Raw genomic sequence first — 21146 nt, forward strand, 5'->3', positions numbered from 1 at the left:
TGTGCCCATACTTTATGAATTGACCATTTTCGGAATATAGTTGTTTGCTTACACCTACTTTTCATTCATTCCAACACAGCCCCCATCAAAAATAAGAATGCAAAATCAAGCATCTTTTAACTGAAATTTATTTATTTGTTTGTTTAGAGTAACATCTGGAATCCTGGGAGAGAACGGTAATAGATATTCAGTAGGTTTCTATTCATTGGTGAACTCATGCTATCATTATTGCTTCTAGAATTCCCTAATGGCGTTAGATTTTTCTTCAGTGACACATCATTGTGTAAATGTATAAAAATCACCTTTTACCAAAAATACACAATTCAAAATCCCTTGCGAGCCCTCCCAAATCCCATTTACTAGTGGCAGAGAGTAGAAGTGTGTATTTCTAAACAGTAATTTTTGATACGCTCACCACCCCTGATACCACTTCCAGTTAAAAACCAATGTTCTCGGGGCGCCTGGGTGGCTCAGTCGTTAAGCGTCTGCCTTCGGCTCAGGTCATGATCCCAGGTCCTGGGATCGAGCCCCACATCGGGCTCCCTGCTCAGTGGGAAGCCTGCTTCTCCCTCTCCCACTCCCCCTGCTTGTGTTCCCTCTCTCGCTGTGTCTCTGTCAAATAAATAAATAAAATCCTTAAAAAAAAAAAAAAACAATGTTCTCCTTGGGCAGTAAGTCCTAGCAGTCCAGGCAGAGAAGTTAAGTCCTGACTGACTGAACAGAATGGTGTGGAATGATGAGAAAATGAGAATAGCTGTTGCTTTCTACACCCATTGTAACTCCTAGCTGTTTTCATAATGATGGAAAGTGATAACTGATGGCCTCGTCACCATGAGTAACCTTGTATGTGACCCACTGTCTGAGAAGAGACCTCGGGTGACTAATTAAAATATAGTGCATTCTGAAATGTGTTAAAATGGCTTTTTAAGATTTATTTATTTTAGAAAGTTTATGCAGTGAGGAGGGAGAGGGAGAGAGAACCTTAAGCAGACTCTACACTGAACTCAGAGTCCAACGCAGGGCTCAATCCCATGACTCAGAGATCACGACCCAAACCAAAACCAAGTCTGACGCTTAACTGTGCCAGCCACGTGCCCCAACATGTTTATTTTTTAAATAGATAACTTTTCTTAGCTGAGTTAGATACTCATATAGGTATGTTTAATATTAAAATTAGTTTTGAGCCCTCCTGCCTCCGGGATCTGCCATCTGGAAACAAAAGAGGCAGTTTGGGAGATGATCCAATACAACATTTTTTAAAATACTGTACACCTATTAACAAATTGTAGAAGAAGAAAATTTCACCTTTTTAAAACAATCTATGCTATAATCACATTTTTATTTGTACAATCCACAAAAAGGAAAGATCAGACTTATAGTCTGGGATATGTTCCTTTCAATTGAATGCACAAATAAAAGAAAAAGGTATTTGTACAGATTAACTGATGAAGACTTAATATGAAATCTTCCATGTACTTTATAACCTGGATAATTCTGAGTTGATATAATCTTTACAAGTCCCAGTGTTGTTGAGACACTAAAATGCGGGATTTTATATATTTTCCCAAGTGTGGGCACACCATCTCTTTGTGTGTTAGCTCCCCCCCTAAAAATGAGGGAATTGGACAAGATGCTATCAAACACTCTTTTGGTTTAAGAAAAGGAAAAAACAAAACACCTCTCTAGCTATACTATAGGAGGTAGACAAATGATAGAGAGGTGGGGTCTCCAGTCAGGTAACTGGTTGTAGCTGAAGTAGCTTGGCCTAGCACCCATCAGATAAGGCTGTTGAACGAATGAAATGTACTTTCCACATCTCCCATGCCAGTCAGTTGCCTGGTTTTGATCATTTGTGAATTTTCCGTGTCCTTCTAAAACCACTACCAGGATGGGAGGGATTAATCCCACCTCCTGATCGCACAGCACTGTGGGCCAGACCCTTCGAATTCTAAAAGGCAGTGAGATCTCCTTCCTTCTGATTTACTTTCACAGGCTCCTGGGACATCAGTTTTTAAAGGCCTAGTCAACAGATTAGAAAAATCATTCATGTTAAATTTTTATTAGAGAAAAAAATACTTCACAAATATCCTTTCCTATAAAAATATAAACATGAACATCTTTGGCTGGGGAGGAATAGCAGAGGGGGTGGGACAGAGAACTTCAAAGATTTGTGTGATGTGGATAGGCAGCCCTATGATGAAACTGATTTTCTAGTGGTTCTTTGAACAAGTAGTATCAATACTATTTCCAAAGGCATCAGAACTCATTAGAGATAATTGGCCAGGGCTCTTACAGAACCGTTGGGAGAAAAGTCTCTATTGACAACAGATTGATTGGGTTTGGGGTTTTTTTCGTTTTGTTTTGTTTTTTTAATGTTTTTACTTATCACTTGAAGGAAGAAAGATACAAACAGCAAATATATAAGGACACAATACAGTAGGAAAAATCCTGGACTCAGGTTCTGTTACCATACCTGCCACTTAGTAACTGGGATCTGAAACAATTAACTTCTCTAGGCTCAGTTTCACTGTCTGTAAAATGGAAATAACATTCATTTAGAAATATGTGTTGACTGCCTGAATTGTGCCCGGCACCTGAGTTCGGATAGCTTCCATGTCTTCTTCATGGGGTTGCTGTGAAAACTAGATGGCATATTGCATGAGCAAATGTTGTTGGTGTTTTTCACTATCAAGTGACACCTAGAGCAGTCTTGACCTCCAGTCATCAAAGACTTATTTTTGGCAAAAAAAAAAAAAAAAAATACAACTGATTCGTTTGCAGCAAGGTTTGAAGCAAAGAAAAATTTGGCCTTAACTCCAATTAACTGAAAGTTCCAAGTAGCTACAGTATTCTTTGCCCAAGCATTCCAGTTAATACAGGTTTTTCTTTGTTGGTATGTGAGGTCATTGGTGGTTAGTAGTCATCTATTACACTGTAAAACGCATAACACATTTTACCCCCAAACTTATGGCTTAAAACAAAAAACATTTGTTATATCACACTTTTTATGGCTCAGGCATCCTAGCTTAGCTGCATACCTCTGGCTCAAGGTCTCTTGATGAGGTTGTAGGCAAGCTGTTGGCTGGGAGCCGGGAGCTCATCCGAAGGTTCATTTGGGAAATCTACTTCCAATTCACTCACATGGTTGTTGGCAGGCCTCTTTCCACTTGGGCCTCTTCAGAGGCCTGCAGTTATGGACTGAAATGTGACCCCCAGATTCATATGTTGAAGTCTTAACCCCCATTACCTCAGAATGTGACTGTATTTGGACATAGGGCCTTTAAAATGGTGACTAAGTTAAGAGGATGGACCCTAATCCAACCCAACTGGTGTCTTTATAGGAAGAGGAACGTTAAGACACCAGGGATGCACCTACACAGAGAAAGACTCTGTGAGGACACAGGGAAAAGACAGCCATCTGTAAACCAAGGAGAAAGGCCTCAGAAGGAACCAAACCTGCTGACACCTTGATCTTCCTCCTGAACTATGAGAAACAGTGAATTTCTGTCGTTTAAGCCACCCGGTCTGTGGTGTTTGGTTGTGGCAGCCCCACCACACTAATATAGCTACCTTACAACATGGCAGCCGCCTCCCCCGGGCAAGCAATCCATGAGAAAGTGAGAAAGCACCCACGTAGAAGCCACAGTCTTTTTATAACTTAATCTTGGAAATGATACCCCGTAACTTCAGCTATATTCTCTTTGTTAGAAGTGAGTAAGTCCAGTCAGTCCATACTCAGGAGGGGATTTCAGAGGGCATGGAGAGTAGGAAGTGGAAGTCACAGGAGGCCGTCTTAAAGGCTGCGTACCACACTAGTTTAGATTTGTTTTTAACAAAGTAAAAATTAAAAGTTAACAGATGGACAAACTGACATATTCTACATGTGTAGATTCAATGTCATCAAATACATGGGCACCATGGCTGATCTAATCTATGGGCCATACTACCATTCTGTAAAGCTAAGATTGTTTTGATTTGGAAAATATAAAATTTTGACATTTCTAGGGGTGAAAAAAAGACCATTTTATGGACAAGATTGAAGAGAAATAGTCCAGTGAATCCTCTGTCTGTGTCTAGTACAGTGATGCTCACCCAGGGATGCCTACCAAGGGGTATGCAGGGGGCTGAGAGGGAAAGAGGAGGGAAGATAGCATGAGTTTTAAAAAAGAATGGTCAAACCATAATATAATCTTCTGTAGGGAAAGCGAGAAGAAACAGCTTTTATAAAACAAAGTACAGAAAGTAAAACTGAACAAAATCTTCTTGGCTGATAGAACATAGGTCATACAGAGTTGAGAAACTGCTCTAATTTCTCTTTTATTGTTAATAGACAAAAAGAGGGACGAGGGATAGCGGGTTAGAGGTGGGCATGTAGTGAGCCATAATACCCAGGGGGGGGGGTACATATTAGAAAATCTGGGGAGGAGTGAAAAATGATTAGTGGGCTCTATGGATTAGTTTGGAAGGCAAATACAAACTAACAGACATATTCAGGAGCCTTTCAAGAGCTAATAGGAAGAACTCTACAAGAGGAGGGTGGGTGATAGTTGAACCCAAGCTTTAGTTCAAAGGATCCAAAGGACATCTGCTCTGTGGTGATGGCAAGCTGACATCTGATTCCTCGGTAAGTATGCTGGGATTCCAATAGCTTTAGCCTCTAAAATTAGTAGCGTTGTCAGCTTGATTGTCTCATGTTTTTCTAACGATCAGAGTCTGTGTGGCAAAGCTATCATTATTCCCAAGCACAGTCAGATTTCTTTTCACCAACAGCCCTCCTTTTCTCCTCTTAAATGATGCTAACATGAGGTTAAACTCTCCCTTTACCTTCCAGAACATTCTAAGAACTATCACTTATAATAACACCTCCAAATACTGAGCTTCAATAATTTGGCTCCTGCTTCATCGGAACTCCCCTTTGGGTGGCCCTTTGTTTTAAGAGAGGAAGAAGCTGTTTCCTGTTATCTCCTGGTTGCACGATAACAAGATGACAGACCAATTCTAGGTCTCTTTCAGTTTTCCTTACACAAAGCTGTGGAACCAGAGTGGGACAGTACGGGGATCTCACAAGGTGACCCTCCCTAAAAAGGTGCCTTCAGATTTGAATAATAATTCTATGGATTATCTAAAGAATTCCCCTGAAGTAGTTGTTTATGTTGGTATGGAACAATTTCTGAGATAGATTGTTAAATGAAAGATACCCAAAAAACCCACTGAAGGTTATGTTCCCATTTGTATAAAAAGGGGAGCAGGAATATACATTTGTATGTGCATAGGCTACTCTGTGAAGGACACACACACACACACATATACACACCAGGAATGAGTCTGGGATGGAAGACACTTTTAACCCTATACCTCTTGTATCATTTGATTTTTTTTTCATTTGTGCATGGATTTTTTTTTTTTTTTTTTTGTAGTTAGGGAGCTATTAAAAAATGCCTTTGTTTTCAGTTATTCATAGAATTTTTTTTAATTCCAGTATAGTTAACATACAGTGCTGTATTACTTTTAGGAGTACAATATAATGGTTCAACAATTATGTACATTACTCTGCTTATCATGATAAGTGTACTCTTAATCCCCTCCCCTGTTTCAACCATCCCCCCACCAACTCCCCTCTGATACCCTCCCCAGTTTGTTCTCTGTATTTAAAAGTCTGGTTTTTTTGTTTGTCTCTTTTTTCTTTATTCATTTGTTTTGTTTCTTAAATCCACATATGAGTAAAATCATAGTATTTGTATCTCTGACTTATTTCACTTAGCATTATGCCTTCTAGATCCATCCACGTTGTTGCACATGGCAAGATTTCATTCTTCTTTATGGCTGAGTAATATTCCTCTGTGTGTATGTGTGTGTACTGCATCTTTATCCATTCATCGGGGGGACACTTGGGTCACTACCATATTTTGGCATTGTAACTACTGCAATAAACGCAGGGGTGCATATATCTTTTCAAATTAGTGTTTTTGTTTTGTTTGGGTAAATACCTAGTAGTGGAATTACTGGATCATATGGTAGTTCTATGTTTAATTTTTGAGGAACCTCCATACTCTTTTCCAGAGTGGCTGCACCAGTTTGCATTCCCACCAACAGTGCATGAGGGTTCCTTTTTCTCCACATCCTCACCAGCACTTGTTTTGTCTTTTGTTTTTGATTTTAGCCATTCTGCCAGGTGTGAGGTGATAGCTCATTGTAGTTTTGATTTGCATTTCCCTGATGGTAAGTGAGGTTAAGCATCTTTTCGTGTGTCTGTTGGCCATCTGTGTGTCTTCTTTGGAGAAGTGTCTGCTCATGTCTTCTGCCCATTTTTAATTGGATTATTTAGGTTTTTTTCATGTTGCGTTACATAAATTTGTTATATATTTTGGATATTAACCCCTTACCATATATATCATTTGCAAATGTCTTCTCCCACTCAGTAGATTGTCTTTTTGTTTTGATTGTTTCCTTTGCTGTGCAGAAGCTTTTATTTTGATGTAGTCGCAACAGTTTATTTTTGCTTTTGTTTCTCTTGCCATCGAGAAGAATGCTGCTACAGCCGATGTGAGAGAAATTACTCCCTGGGCTCTCTTCTAGGATTTTTATGGTTTCAGGTCTCGCATTTAGGTCTTTAATCCATTTTGAGTTTATTTTTGTGTATGGTGTGAGAAAGCGGTCCAGTTTCATTCTTTTGCATGTAGCTGTCCAGTTTTCCCAGCACCATTTGTTGAAGAGATTGGCTTTTTTTCCCGTGACATATTCTTGCCTCCTTTGTCATAGATTAATTAACCATATAATCCTGGGTTTATTTCTGGGTTTTCTATTCTGTTCTATTGATCTATGTGTCTGTTTATGTGCCAGTGCCATATTATTTTGATTAAAAATTGATTACTTCCAGTTTTGTTCTTTTTCAAGATTGCTTTGGCCATTCAGGGTCTTCTGTGGTTCCATACAAATTTTAGGATTATTTGTTCTAGTTCTGTGAAAAATGCTGTTGGTATTTTGATAGTGATTGCATTGAGGGTGTAGATTGCTTTGGGTAGAATGGACATTTTAACAATATTGGCTCTTCCAGTCCATGAGCATCAAATGTCTTTCCATTTCTTTGTATCATCTTCAATTTCTTTCATTCATGTTTTAAAGTTTTCAGAGTACAGGTCTTTCGCCACTTTGGTTAAGTTTATTCCTAGGTATCTTATTATTTTTGGTGCAGCTGTAAATGGGATTGTTTTCTTAATTTCTTTTTCTCCTGCTTCATTATTAGTACACAGAAGATGCCTGGATTACTTTTGATATAACACAAATAGAATCAGTTTTTAAAGAGAAAGGCATTGCAGAAAGGAAATTTTAGTTCCCACATAAAGCCTTTGAACTCATGCTGTGTTCTCTCACGTGGTCGCCTGGAGTTTTCCAGTTCTCTGTTCTTGTCATTGCAGTTTAAAAACTCATGACAGCAGGAGCTGCTGGCCATTGAGCACCTGCTCTACCCCGAGTGCTGGGGGGTTTACATAGAGTTTCTTGACTTAATCATCACAGCAATCACATGAGGATGTTTCTTCCTGCCTCATTTTTTAGCTGAGACTTGTATATTCCTTCCTCTGGTACTTTTTAGAAGATGGAGAGGACACAGTTCCAAGATAGATTTTCTGCCAAATGCCTGACTAGCACTTTGCTTCAGCAAAACCCAGAGTGACCCTTCTTCTGAGGGGTGCATTGGTCAGCTCTGCCCTTGAGTTTTTCTCTTCTGTTTGTGTGATCCTTTCTCTGGACTTATTATTTCATTCACGTTCAGAACTTCGGCTTCATTCTAACAATTCTGACATGGGAGTCTCCAGCACTGGTACCCAGAATCCATTACAGTAACAAATTCCATCTCAGACACCTAAGAAAAAGGATGCGTCTGTGGACTCACATGATCAGAGAGAATTAGGGTGGCTCCAGCTAAGTGTCATGTGAGATCTTTCCTTTTCTCCATCTCTCTCTCTGCCTCATGTTCCTTCTCTCCATCTTTCTCCATCTCTTTTCGTTTCTTTTCACAACTCCATAAACCTCCCTCTTTCCTTCTTTATATGGTTTCTTCCATGTAGCAGATCAGTGGAGGGGTATAGTTTGAGCAGCTCCAGCCTTATTCTTTCCAGTTTAATGACCACAGAGTACAAACAGTATTTCTCTTTCTGTGTTAGTGTATAGAAATCCCAAGGAAGGGCTGTGATTGGCTTGGCTTGGATGACATGACCAACTCTTATGGCAGTTGCTGTGGCCCCGGGGCTGGGGACTTTGGCTGGGTCTGGATCACCTGCCAGCTTTTGTGATCAAGAGGGTATGAGACTCTCTTAACTATAGAGAACAAACTGAAGGCTACCAGAGGGGGAGGTGGGTGGAGGCATGGGTGAAGTAGGTGAAGGGGATTAAGGAGTGTACTCGTCCCGATGAGCACTGGATAACGTATGAAATCATTGAATCACTGTATTGTACACCTGAAACCCATTTAACACTGTATGCTGACTCTACTGGAATTTAAAAAAAAAAAAAAGGTTGTGGTACTGACCTTCTTGGTCTGGCCATAGTCACCAGATTGGAATAGAGCAAGTGGGGAGCAGTTTTCCAAAGGAAGTGAAAGGAGCTGAGACCACAAGCGGATGGGAAGGGATGTTAGGAGACAAAAACAGTAGATTTCCCCTACTTTCAGCCCAGAGCTTCTTTGCAACTATGCAAATACGGAGTTAAATAAGACAATGTGTGCAATAAATACTTCATATGGTGCCTGCAGCAGAGTAAATGATAGAGCAATATCTACTGGTATTGACTATCTTCTTTAATTGTGGCAAAATATACTTAACACAGAATTTACCACTTTAACCATTTTTAAATGTACAGTTCACTGGATTAAGTACATTCATATTTTTGTGCAACCATCACCACCATCCATCTCTAGAACTCTTCTTTTACAAAACTAAAACTCTACCCATTAAACAATAACTCCCCATTCTCATCTCCCCCACCTCCTGGCAACCACATCCTCTTTTCTGTCTCTATGAATTTGATTATTCTAGATATCACACATAAGTGGAATCATCAGTATTTGTCTTTTCATGACTGGCTTATCTCACTTTGCATAATGTCATCAAGGTTCAGCCATGTTGTGGCATGTGTCAGAATTTCCTTCTTGTAAGGCTGAATAGTACTCTATTGTATGTGTATACCACATTTTATTTATTAATTCATCTGTCAGTGGATATTTGATTTGCTTCTACCTTTTGACTCTTGTGAGTAGTGCTGCTGTGAAAATGGGTGGACAAATATCTGGTCAAGTCTGCTTTCAGTTCTTCTAGATGTATATCAAGAAGTAGAGTTACTGAATCATATAGTAATTCTTATTTTTAATTTTGTAGAGACTCGCCATATTGTTTTCCACAGCAGATGCACCATTTTACGTTCCTACCAACAGTGCTCAAGGGTTCCCTTTCTCCACATCCTCACCAGCACTTCTTTTTTTTTTTTTTTTTTTTTTTAATAGTAGCCATGCTAATGGTTGAAATGTAACCATGCTGATGGGTGAAGTGGTTGTAAGTTCTTTAAATTAACCTTGGTAACTGGGCTAATCCAAGTGCCATTGACAGAAGTAGAACACCCAGTGTTGTGGATGAGTGGGACAGATAACACTGAGTATTTTAAAAGTCAAATTTGACATGATGGCTGAACAGTAAACTCAGAAAAGTCTTCTCAAAGCCAGGGAAGAGTTCAAGCCAGACGTAGAGTTTAGCAGTCATCCATATAGAATTACCTGTTAAAGCTGTAAGTGGATAAATTCTCTGAGGGAAAGAATGTATAAAAAGAGCAGCAAAGTGCAAAGAAGAAAGCAGATACAGGAGAACCCTCCAAGGAGGCAGCCTTGAGAGGCACTGGATGGTTCAGAATCTCAGAGACCCACAGAGGGGAGGAAGAGTCAAGAGGGTGGGAATGATTGATGAGCTCAGATGGTATTTTTTAATGGCCTATAATTAAAATTTTGTTAAATTGAATCATATTCATGTGAATACCTCCCTGGAGAGTCCCTTATAATTTTCAGAATGCTTGCATATGGATTATCTTAGCCCTTAATCCAGTGAAGTACACAAGTTATGATTCCCATATTACAAGAAAGAAACTGAATCTCGGGGAGATTGAGGTTTTCCTAAAGTTACTGCTTGGTACCTCTCATTTTCCCAAGATGATCAGTTTTGGGGGAGCTGAAGGCAGATGATGCCAAGTCAAAATGGGCATCAGAGTAGGTTCCCGTCAGACAAGTGCCCCGGCAGCTCATCATCCCTAGCACAGGCGCTTCCCCTCAATACCTCCTGGAAACAACACCTACTGGCTCCTCTCAGGTTCCTGTGAAATACTAAGGAGTTTGATTCTCCAGACTCTAGAACAGTAGTTTGTGAGTGATGGGGTCATGACCAAACAGTGGGTCATCAAGACAATTCGTGGGTCATGACCAGGCTCACCAGAGCCAGGGTGCATGTGTCTTCCCAACGCTGTGAACTCTCAGTAACTTCATCATGTTGGTTACTTGAATTTGGCTGTGGTAGAAATCAGCCAACACCACAAAGCTGGGGCCTTTGTTTGTTTTACCCCAGAGAACCAGTTGTTAAACCTTCACTAGCAAACCACTGATCATAACCCTCATTTCTTCCTCTTCCCTCCCACCCCTCCCGCAATGGAACAGAATAGAATAGAAAGAAAAAATAGAGAGGGTCCATCTGTAATAAAAATAAGGATTGTTTTGTGAGACTTTTGTTTAGGTCAAAAATATATTTATGGGGCACCTGGGTGGCTCAGATGGTTAAGCATCTGCCTTCGGCTCAGGTCATGATCCCAGGGTCCTGGGATCGAGTCCCACATCGGGCTCCCTGCTCCTTGGGAGCCTGCTTCTCCCTCTGCCTCTCTCTCTCTGTCTCTCATGAATAAATAAATAAAATCTTTAAAATATATATATATATATATATATATATTTATGTATGTATTCATATAAGATGTATTTTTTTTTACTAAAAATAAGTTTGAAAATCAGTTGTCTAGGGTCCCTTCATTTACCTTCCTCAAGTACTTGAAAGTCTGCTGTTCTGCTGATCTTTAGGCAAAGAACTACTAGTCTCCAGCATCTTTTTTGAATGAATGCTGTATCTACTGTTTGGGAGGAATGAGACTGAATTTGTATCGGGCTAGAAATTAATGTTCTAGAATAGACAAAATCCTCTGTATATCAGTTCTTTTGAACTCAAAGCTATATAAAAAAATCTCTTTTTAGACCCCACCAAAGATTTTTCTACAGTGAGCATGTATTTGTCCTATGCTCAGAAAACAATAATCATTATTATTAAATCACAAAGATTAGAAGGCCAATAAATAGCAGAAATCAGACTTAAGCACATAGCCTTGTGTTACTCTACCATTCTTCATTATGAGAATTTTCTATAAAGAAATTAAATCTTTTTAAGAAAGTAAATAAACTTTTTGTAAATCATTTTTTTTTTTTTAAAGATTTTATTTATTTGACAGAGAGAGACACAGCAAGAGAGGGAACACAAGCAGGGGGAGTGGGAGAGGGAGAAGCAGGCTTCCCGCGGAGCAGGGAGCCCAATGCGGGACTCGATCCCAGGACCCTGGAATCATGACCTGAGCCGAAGGCAGACGCCTAACGACTGAGCCACCCAGGCGCCCCTGTAAATCATTTTCCTTTTAGTGATTCAGTGTTTTGTTTTATAAATCTGGATTTTATATATATTTTTATATATACATACATTATATAGAAACACTTTATATATACATTATATATATAAACATATATATTAATATCCCAGATATGTTTGAATGGATTATGCATCAAAACTAGATAGATGTAGATAGATCATGGAGTTAGATGTTAAGAACTTTGATTTAGATCAGCCTTGCAATTTTTAAATTTTCATAAAAGGGAAGTTATTAAATATTCTCATGCAAGAAACCACAACTCTACAAACATGTTAAATGGTCTGCCCTTAACTATCAAAATGGAGTTACAAAAAGAAACATTTTTCACTGAGTGACATTGGAAAGTCATCCAGATAGGTTTCTCTCTGTTCCGTGATGTCGTTCTATCATGCCCATTTTACTGCTTTGTTGTAGTAAGAAAATGGACCAGAATAAGAGGAACATGGTTTTTCAGATTTATAGGAGTTAAATATGTTTTCAAAAATGAGTTATGGATCATTTTTCTTAGAAGAATTGGGCTTCTTGTATATATGACTTCAGTTTTTTACAGTTGAATTCCTTAAAGTAGCATCTTATTAAAACTATCCTATACCTACTTGCAAGCAGAAAGAAATTCTCCCCCATAGATGGACCCTTGACTCGGGTTGCATTTAGCGTCTAAGAGTTCAACCAAGTGCCTGTGTCATTCGCTAGACATGGAGAAGGGTTCCGGGAGGCCTGAGCGCGCGGGGTGCTGCTGTGGTCAGCCCTCTCGCTCCCCTCTCCCCTGTGGCTGGCTTCAGAGCGCGTCGGGGGCTACCTCTGCTCTGCACAAACCCCTTGCAGCTGTGCCCGGCGCTTCCGTGTCACCAGGCAGTGTTTCAGGAAATGGATCTGATGCTCTTGCGCCTGTGTTGTTCATGCCTACCACTGGAGCTGCGCCCAGGAAGGTGAGGGGCCAGCAGGTTGGCCCTCAATCCCCAGCTGTCCCTTTCTCCTAATGTCACTCAGGATATAAATAAAGTGATTCATTCACTCTCTTATCAAACCAGAACATTGCCAGAAGATACAATCAGGTACAAAGGTACAAAGCCTTTGCATTTAGATCATTTTAAAAATTAAGTTTTTAATTTTATTTCTCCTGTTCACTTCAGACCTGGGAGGGAGAAAAATAACTCCAGTTACAAGCTCATGTTGTTTGAGGTCTGGGCCTTCTTTAGTGGCATGGAAGTCATGATGCATCCTCTGTTTTTTTCTGATCTGGAAAAGCCGTGAGTCAGATGATCTCATTGAAAATGTGCTTCCCTTTCCTCCACACAACTGATGGGTGGTAGGAGCACTGATCTGGAGCGTGGACTGCTGCTTATCACACGAGGCTGTAGTGTTTGCAGAAGCCAAGTTTGTATTGTTAGCTGGCGATCTTTTGCTACCCATAGGGCGCACTGCTGTTGATCATTTCCCATATCAGTCGATCCAGTATTTACCAAGCAGCCCCCGTGTAAACATGTACATGGCAAAATGCTAGGAGCTCAGGTCATGTGAAGATTTGTAAGATGCGGTCTCTGCACTTAAGAGTGTATCCACAGGACATGAACAACACCTGCAAGACAAAGCCCTCCACCCTGACCCCCTGCCCTCAAAAAAGGTGTAAGAAACAATGATTTGGGTGGTTTGGGAAAGTGTGTCAACCATCCCCTCAGGGAACCTACTGATCAGAGTGAGCATGAGCGTGATCTCTTCCCTCGGCAGTTCTACCTGCTTAGCTGCTTCTCCTCATCACTTCACCTGGGCAGATGTTGATCACAGTGTTTAAAATACTTTTATTTTTTGCTGTGTTACAGTAGCACAAGCCAGTTACTTAATATGATGCTAATAGAAGAACAGTAGGCTGGAGGACAGATTGGGTTTGTTGGACTCTAATAGTTGCCAAACCAGTACAATGTCTTTTACAGGTGCTTCAAGATTTTTAAGGGTAATTCTGATAATATCTTATGCTTATGTTGCTTGTTGACTTTAAAACTAACCTAAGAAGATGTAACTTCATTTATTTGATAAGTGCCAAGTTAGGATATAGATAGTATGAACCATAGGCATTTCAAAAAAAAAAAAAAAGAAAGAATTTCCAGGTCAGGACATCAAAGCAAAAAAGAAGATGGACAACTTCAATGACCGGTTTTTCAAAATCCTACCAAACAAGAGCCAGGCTGTGATCATGGCCACAGAGGCAGTGAGGGGGAAAACTCAGTAACATGGTTGTCCTGTGTATTATTCCTGCCCTGATAACCCCAGAACTGCGTCGGCAGGCAGAAGTGGAGATCCAAGCGGCTCTGGACCAGAATTATGGCAGGTGTCAGGGACAACAGGTGGAGCATCTAATTGGAGACCCTTCACATAAAGATAGGACCCCAAAGGGCTGTATTCTCCATGTAAAGGTCAACCAGAAATAAACCCTCCCCCTTCCCACTTTGCCTCTACCCCCTCAGGCACTGAAAGAAAATTGCCTATCTTGAGCCTTGGTGCTGAGTGAGATGGAGTAGAGGACTCTCCCCTGATGATTTATAACCACAAACTAGCCCTTGTGTAAGCTTGGGCGTGAATTCATATTCCCTAGATACCCTGAAAAACTTCAAACTGAGAATTTAATCTAAGGTGATCCTAAGCTAATAGGGTGGCCCCAGGCATCTAGTAGAATCAAATGCATATTTTTTCTGGAAGGATCTTCCTTCAACTCAAATCTCAAATAATTCTTACAGGTGAAGGTCTAAGAACTGCGAGATGACAGTTTAAAATCACCAAACAAATAAGGAAACACGGCACCATAAGCAAAAGTCAGCAAAATAACAGATAACAATATTAGACCCACAAAGACTAAGATACTGATATTACCAGACATACAATAAAAAATAAATTTTCTCATGTGTTTAAAGAAATTAAAGGAGGGAGTAAAAGTGTGAGTAAAATCAAAAGATTAAAATTATGACTAAGCAGATTTGGAAAAGAACTATGTAATACTTTAGAATTGCAAAGATAGAGTAATTACAGTTTTCAAATCAATGAGTGGGCTTAACTGCAGGTTAGACCCAGCTGAAAAGATATTTAATGAACTCAAAGATATATTTAAAGAAATTACGTGAACTCAGGACAGAAAGAAAAAGTGATGAAAAACAAAATGAGAAGGCCTGATAGATCTTTAGATAGTTGGAGTTCTGGAAAGAAAAAAAAAAAAAAAAACGAGACAGGGACAATATTTAAAGGGATAATGACTAAAAATATTCCAAAACTAATGGAAGATACAACTGGCTATAGTGAATCATAATAAATCCACATCTAGACACACCATACTGAAACTTTGGGATACTAAAGACAAAAGATGTTAAATTTAAGCACCTCGAGGCAAAGGAAGGCTTTCCAAAGGAATGCCAGTGATACAATGTACTCCTCAACAGCAATAGTGGAGGCCAAACTATAGTGTGATGTTGGCATTGATGAGAAAAAATAAGTACCCCGCCAGAAATGTATTTTAAGCAAAAATATCTTTCAAGGATGAGGATGAAATAAAGACATTTCCAACATGTAAAACCCAGATGAACTTGGCATCAGTAGACCTTCACCAAAGGAAAGATTGTAAAGAATATATTTCAAACAGAGGAAGGTGATACCAGAAAAAGGTCTGAGATGCAAAAACTGACTTATGAGGAAAGAATGTGTAAAAACATGGGCAAATAAAAGCATAATAATCAATAAAGTAATAATGTTCTTATGAGGATAAAAAGGAGGGGGATGAAAGTATCCAACACCAATATCATGTTAAGACAGAGGGTGTGAAAAGAAAAAAGACAGAGGATATGATCAGAGTTAAATTGTCTAACTTGATCTTATAGAGTGAAAAGGTAAAGATAATGATTAATTTCAGCTTTACATAGTATGTACAAATGCAAAAATAAATAGAGAAACTACTAAAAGAATAGAAATTATAAAACTTTAAGGAGGAAAAGAAAACACAGAAGAGTATGGACAAATAGCACAACTTAAGGGGCACCTGGGTGGCTCAGGCAGTTAAGTGCCCGACTTTTGGTTTCAGCCCAGGTAATGATCTCATGAGTCCTGAGATCGAGCCCCACGTCGGGCTCCATGCTCAGCAGGGAGTTGCTTGAAGATTCTCTCCCTCTGCCGCGCTAATATAAATCTTTAAAGAAGAACACAACTGAAGACCGTAGAAATAAATATAAAAATATTTGTAATCACAAAAATGTGAGTGGACTAATGTTCCAGTTAAAGCGAAAGATTGATTCACTCAACAAATATTTACTGAGTATCTACGCTAGGTACATAGCACAGAGCAGTGAATAAAATAGTCCCAAACCCTTAGAGATATAGACAACAAACCATATTAGTAACACAGTACATTAGATAATAGTGAGTGTTCTAGAGAAATAATAAAATAGTTTACAAGCTGTATATATTTTTTTAAATGGTGCAACTGCTTTGGAAACGGTTTGGCAGTTTCTCAAACCTTTTAAACATAGGGTTACCGTATGTCCCAGCAGTATATGCCCAACAGAAGTGAAAACGTATGTCCAGACAAAACCTTGTACATGGATGTTTATAGCAGCATGATTACTAATATCCAGGAGGCGGAAACAACCCCAGTAGCCATCAACTGATGAGTGAATAAATACACACAATGGAGTATTATTCAGCCATGAAAAGGCAGAGTACTGTTCCATGCTACAACACAGATGACCCTTGAAAACATTATGAAAGAAGCCAGACACAAAAGACCACATACTGGATGATTCCACTCATGAAATGTCTAGAATAGGCAAATCTATAGAGACAGAAAATAGATTAGTGGTTGCCTAGGGCTGGAGGACAAGATGAGGGAGGGTGATGGCTAAGAGGTATAGGGTTTCATCTTCTTTCAATGAAAATGTTCTAGAATTGATTGTGGTGATGGACAAACAACTCTGAATATAGTACAAGCCATTGGATTATACACATTAAATGGGTGAATTGTATGGTATGTGGCTTATATATCAATAAAGCTGTTTTATTTTTTTTTTAATTAATAAACAGTAAACTCAATAAGAAAATAAGCAAAAGCCACATCCAGGCATTTCACAGAAGAAAAAACATGTAGGCACAATAAATACTTGACTCAACCTCATTCCTGTTTGGGAAAATGCTCATTAAAACCACAGTAGGATACCATTGTATACCCACTGGACTAGCAAATATTTTAAACTCGGGCAATACCCCTTCTCCACAGGTAGGGGAGGTAGAGAAGCTGCCCTGGGGGTGGGGGTGGGGGCAGGAATTGGTACAGACGGCTTTGGAATGTAATATGGCATTATTTTTAGAGAGTTGAAGATGCAAGTGTCCATGACCCAGCAGTTACACTCCTAAGTATATAACTGAAGTTGTCCAGTTGTGTGCTGAGATCACATATAATAATAGTTATAGCCGCACTGTCAAATCGAAAACCACAAAATTATAAAAACAAAACAACATAATATTTAGGGTTCAGAGTGTATGTAATAAATAAACCTATTTTTAAAAAGCGAACAAGGGAAGGATAAACACAAAATTCAGGATAGTGGAAATGGGAAGGCAGTGGGAGGGCCTCACAGGGGATGCAGGGTAATAGTAATATCCTTGTCTTAAACCGGGTGGTGGGATGTAGGTGTATATTGTAGGGATGGGGACAGTGGTCCAAGGCAGAGTTCATTCTGACAACCCAATATTCAGCAAAGATTTAGAAAAACTCAGAAGTGTACATGAAGCAGTTTTTCCATGCAGTTCAACACCGAATGCTAATAATGCTGACCTTAAGTTTCTAGAAAAGGTTAACATATTCAGCATTTTTTATTTAAGACGCAAAAGAGATAAAATGTTCTTATCCAGGAGAAAAAGAAGGAAGGAAGGAAGGAAGGAGGAAGGAAGGAAGGGAGGAAGGGGAAGGGAAAGAAACTAAGAGAAGTACACAAAGCAGCAGAACAGGAGTGTGTTAGAAAGGTTTCCAACAAAAGTGGTTAAAATGAAAAGTCTTCAAGTTCAAGGTGAACATTTATTTGGCCACAACTTCTTTAGTCTTCAGTAGTGCTAATTAAACCAGACGTTGCTGTAAGTAAAACCCCACACTCATTTCGGTCACTTAGCGGTTGGTTCTCTCTCTTTCAGATCCTGCTCACACTAAGAGATGAGCCGCAACCGCACGGAGGAAGAACCTGTTTGCTACTCCCGCTCCAGCAGGGGTGTGGGGCCGAAGCATCCACCAGCGCTGCAAGGGGTCCACGGTATTTTTTTTTTTTCTTTTTTTTTTTTTTTGCTGCCTCAGTCCCCAGAGCCTTCAAGCAACAGTGGCAGTAGATTGTTGCCAATCAGCCAATCCAGACTTTTACTGAGACGACGGGATAACACATCCGCTGGGTTTTGACTGAACTTGGTAGTGGGGACATTCAACTGATACGTTATATACCCCATCAGAGCACACATGTATCTTTTATCCCTTTTACCTCCCGCCCCCCCAAACCCACTTAGGCTTCCTCTGTCCCTTTCCTGCTACCACACAGAGATGATATAAAAGAGGCTCTTTGGCTATTTGCATTTTGCTTCCTCTTCTTTTCCAGATTGCAATATTAAGCTTTACTTCCCACAAGCCTAAAATCCCAACATCATCTACCAAAGTTGTTCTTCCCTTTTCCGAGGGGTCGGGGGAAGGGGGAAGCATACATCACAAGCTTCCCAGAGAGCGGAACAAAGTCGGTGTGCTGTTGACCACATGAGCCGTGGTGAAGGCACCCTTTGGAATTACTGATTTCTAAAATTAATAAAGTGATTCTATTTTTATTTTCTTTTTTTCCATTTACTAATTTCCCAACAATCAGTATTCACAAACAAGCCTGAAGTGGGACCAACTTCTCGTTTCCTTTCATTGCTGGGCAATTTTTTAAACTACGTTTTAGAAATGTGAACTACAAAGAGATGTTTTATTCTTCCATTTGGTTTCAGCAGATCGTGGGTCCAGGCTCTTCCCCACAGGCAGCTCCTGAACCTGGGAAGCTCGTATGTGCACATGTCTCCATTATCGGCCCGCCGTGGACAGGTCCTCTAAGGGTCCTCATCAGAATGAGGCGGCACAGCCCTCCCAGACGCCTTTCCACTTGATCTCTGCCCCCTCTCCTCACCTTTCCCTGGTCCCCTCTCTGGCTTCTACTGAAGAAAAGGTTGAAAGGTGGGCTGCAGAGCCCGACTGAAGGACTGACAGCTACCCTGGGGAGTTACTGGGGGAGGATCCAGAGTCTGGGTTTTTCTACAGCAGGGTACTCTAGACTCAGCATTGAAACCCCAAGGGAAAAATGACACCCAACAAGGCAGAGAGAAAAGGGACTTTATTGACTTCTTAGTGAATGCAAACAGGTTTGAGCACATGGAAGCATTTTGTTTGCTTGTGAGGAATGAAGACTGTCCCTTGAGGGAGGGGAGAGAATGTATTCGTGATGTTCCTGGGACTTCTGGTTAGTAGTTTGAGGACCATCTTAACCGTTGGCTAACTTGGTTGTGAAGTGGTTAGGAGACAAATCAGAATTCCTTCATGACTTTCCTGGTGATGGGAAGAACCAGGAAATAAGTTATATGGGAGACGCCGCATAAGAACCATGTGAGAAAGGACAAGAGGGTATGAGCCCAGGAAAAGAACTTTGAGACCAACTAGACTGCTTGGAATTGGCCTAGGTAACCATTAGAATTGGGTCCTCAGGCTAATTTCTTACTGCACTCTCCATGTGCTTATCGGCTGCTAAGACCAGACTCCAGATCTCGCCTTCATTTAACCAAGTACTTTTGTGTCATTTTTACTGGTACTGGGCTTCGCTTGGTAATAAACGAGACCGATCATATGATTTCCCCCCTCCAGCCACGGTGTCATTTCCAGTGTCCCTCCCTCCCCTCCCCCAGAACAAGTGTGTATCTTTTCAGACAGACAGACAATGGCTCAGGTTTCTGTAGCGCCTCTAAGTGACACGTGGAATGGAAAGGCTGGACTTCAGACCCCCGCCCATATCTGTATCTGCTGATAAAGATAAGAATAGAGCTCTCATATAAAAAAGGACATTTGGAATCACAGTGTGTTCTGTTTTCTTTGGGATTCTTCGGGAAACATAACTCATTGCCTTGCTTCATTAGGATGAGCCACACGCCAACATTTTAGTGATTTCCTATGAGGTTGGATAAGAAGGAAGGTTTATTCTGGGGTCAAAAAGATGATTCCCTTCTTTCTTAGTTAAGCCTTGAGGAAGGACCCAGTGATGTCAGATCGAAGACACTGCTGCTCCAAATGTAGCTTTTAGGCAGCCTGGACCTTCCCCGGGCCTAAAGATCTCTCTAGAGCTGTAGCCTGAAATTGGACATTTTTTTAAATTGCTTCTTATTTATTTATTTTTATTACGTTCAGATAAACACTTGGGTGTTTCTCGTGCCCACTGAAACTTGAGAATAGCTGCCACAAGTGAAGAGACTCTGCAGCTTGGGATAGCAATGGCCCATGGCCAAAGGGCTGGGCACGCTGCATCCCCTTTCTGGGCCCGCTAGCTCCCTTGGGTAAGATGGGCCACAGTCCCAGCAGCCATGATTTTAGGGCAGGGATACAGCTCCCCAAGTACAGTGGAAGTAAATGGGTGCCACAGGGGATGAAGCCTGAGAGAGAAGCTCCTAGAATTGGCTGGGCATGGACAAAGCAGGAAAGAAAGTCTTGACCAAACTCAGGAATTCAATTCGGGAGAATTCCAGAAGGAGCAAGATACATCCACACACACACACACACACACACACACACACACACACACACACACCCTTCAACCTACAAATTTTAGCTTCAGATAGACTTTTTCACCAACGGTAAGGTGATCTCAATAGAGGAACATGTTTTTTGGGGAGCTCTTAAATGGTTCCTCACGCATTGCAGATGGTTGCTTCAGGTGGACATTAATATCACAGAATTCTGCATTGCTCTGGGATCTGCGCCCGCAAACAAGAACTATGGGATTGTACTTCCTCGCCCTCTCCCATCCCCAAATCACTGACAGAGGGGTTCCTGGCAAGCTTACCCCGATAACAGAATTAGCCTCATCTTCTTCGGCCATTTACCACAGACAGTTTCTCTAATTCTCAACTGATTGTGAGGGTGAGATTAGATTTTCAAAAATGATGATGTTCATAACTTAGAGGGCATGTACAAATGAACACATTTCCACAGGCAAGGGTTCACCCCAAATGATTTTTGCCCACAGTTAAATGTAGGTCAAATTCATACAACTTTTTGCAAATCTGAACCACTGCCTGTGTGTCTGAGAACAACATGCTCCACAAGAAGGAAGGGAACACAAGCAGTTAAGTCTCCTCAAATGGCAGAAGGCAGGACAGCGTCCCACCGTCCAGGGTACTCACACTAAGCAATG

The 21146-nt window shown here is 40.5% G+C and overlaps 1 protein-coding gene across 19 annotated transcripts in view; it reads left to right on the top strand.

Annotated features, from left to right (window-relative positions):
- Positions 1-19815, top strand: part of TTLL5 (tubulin tyrosine ligase like 5) — a 274823-nt gene extending 255008 nt beyond the window's left edge. For 15 of the 19 annotated variants that reach the window (XM_078053980.1, XM_078053986.1, XM_078053982.1 and 12 more), the window contains one exon: positions 17872-19815. In XM_078053980.1, coding sequence (XP_077910106.1) covers positions 17872-17894 — 23 coding nt within the window. In that variant the 3' untranslated portion in view covers positions 17895-19815. The remainder of the gene's footprint in view (positions 1-17871) is intronic. The other 4 variants (XR_013440787.1, XR_013440789.1, XR_013440786.1 and 1 more) reach the window with 2 other exon arrangements.
- The last annotated feature ends 1331 nt before the right edge of the window (positions 19816-21146 follow it).

This window comes from Halichoerus grypus, chromosome 8 (assembly GCF_964656455.1).
Source record: "Halichoerus grypus chromosome 8, mHalGry1.hap1.1, whole genome shotgun sequence".
Taxonomy (NCBI): Eukaryota; Metazoa; Chordata; class Mammalia; order Carnivora; family Phocidae; genus Halichoerus; species Halichoerus grypus.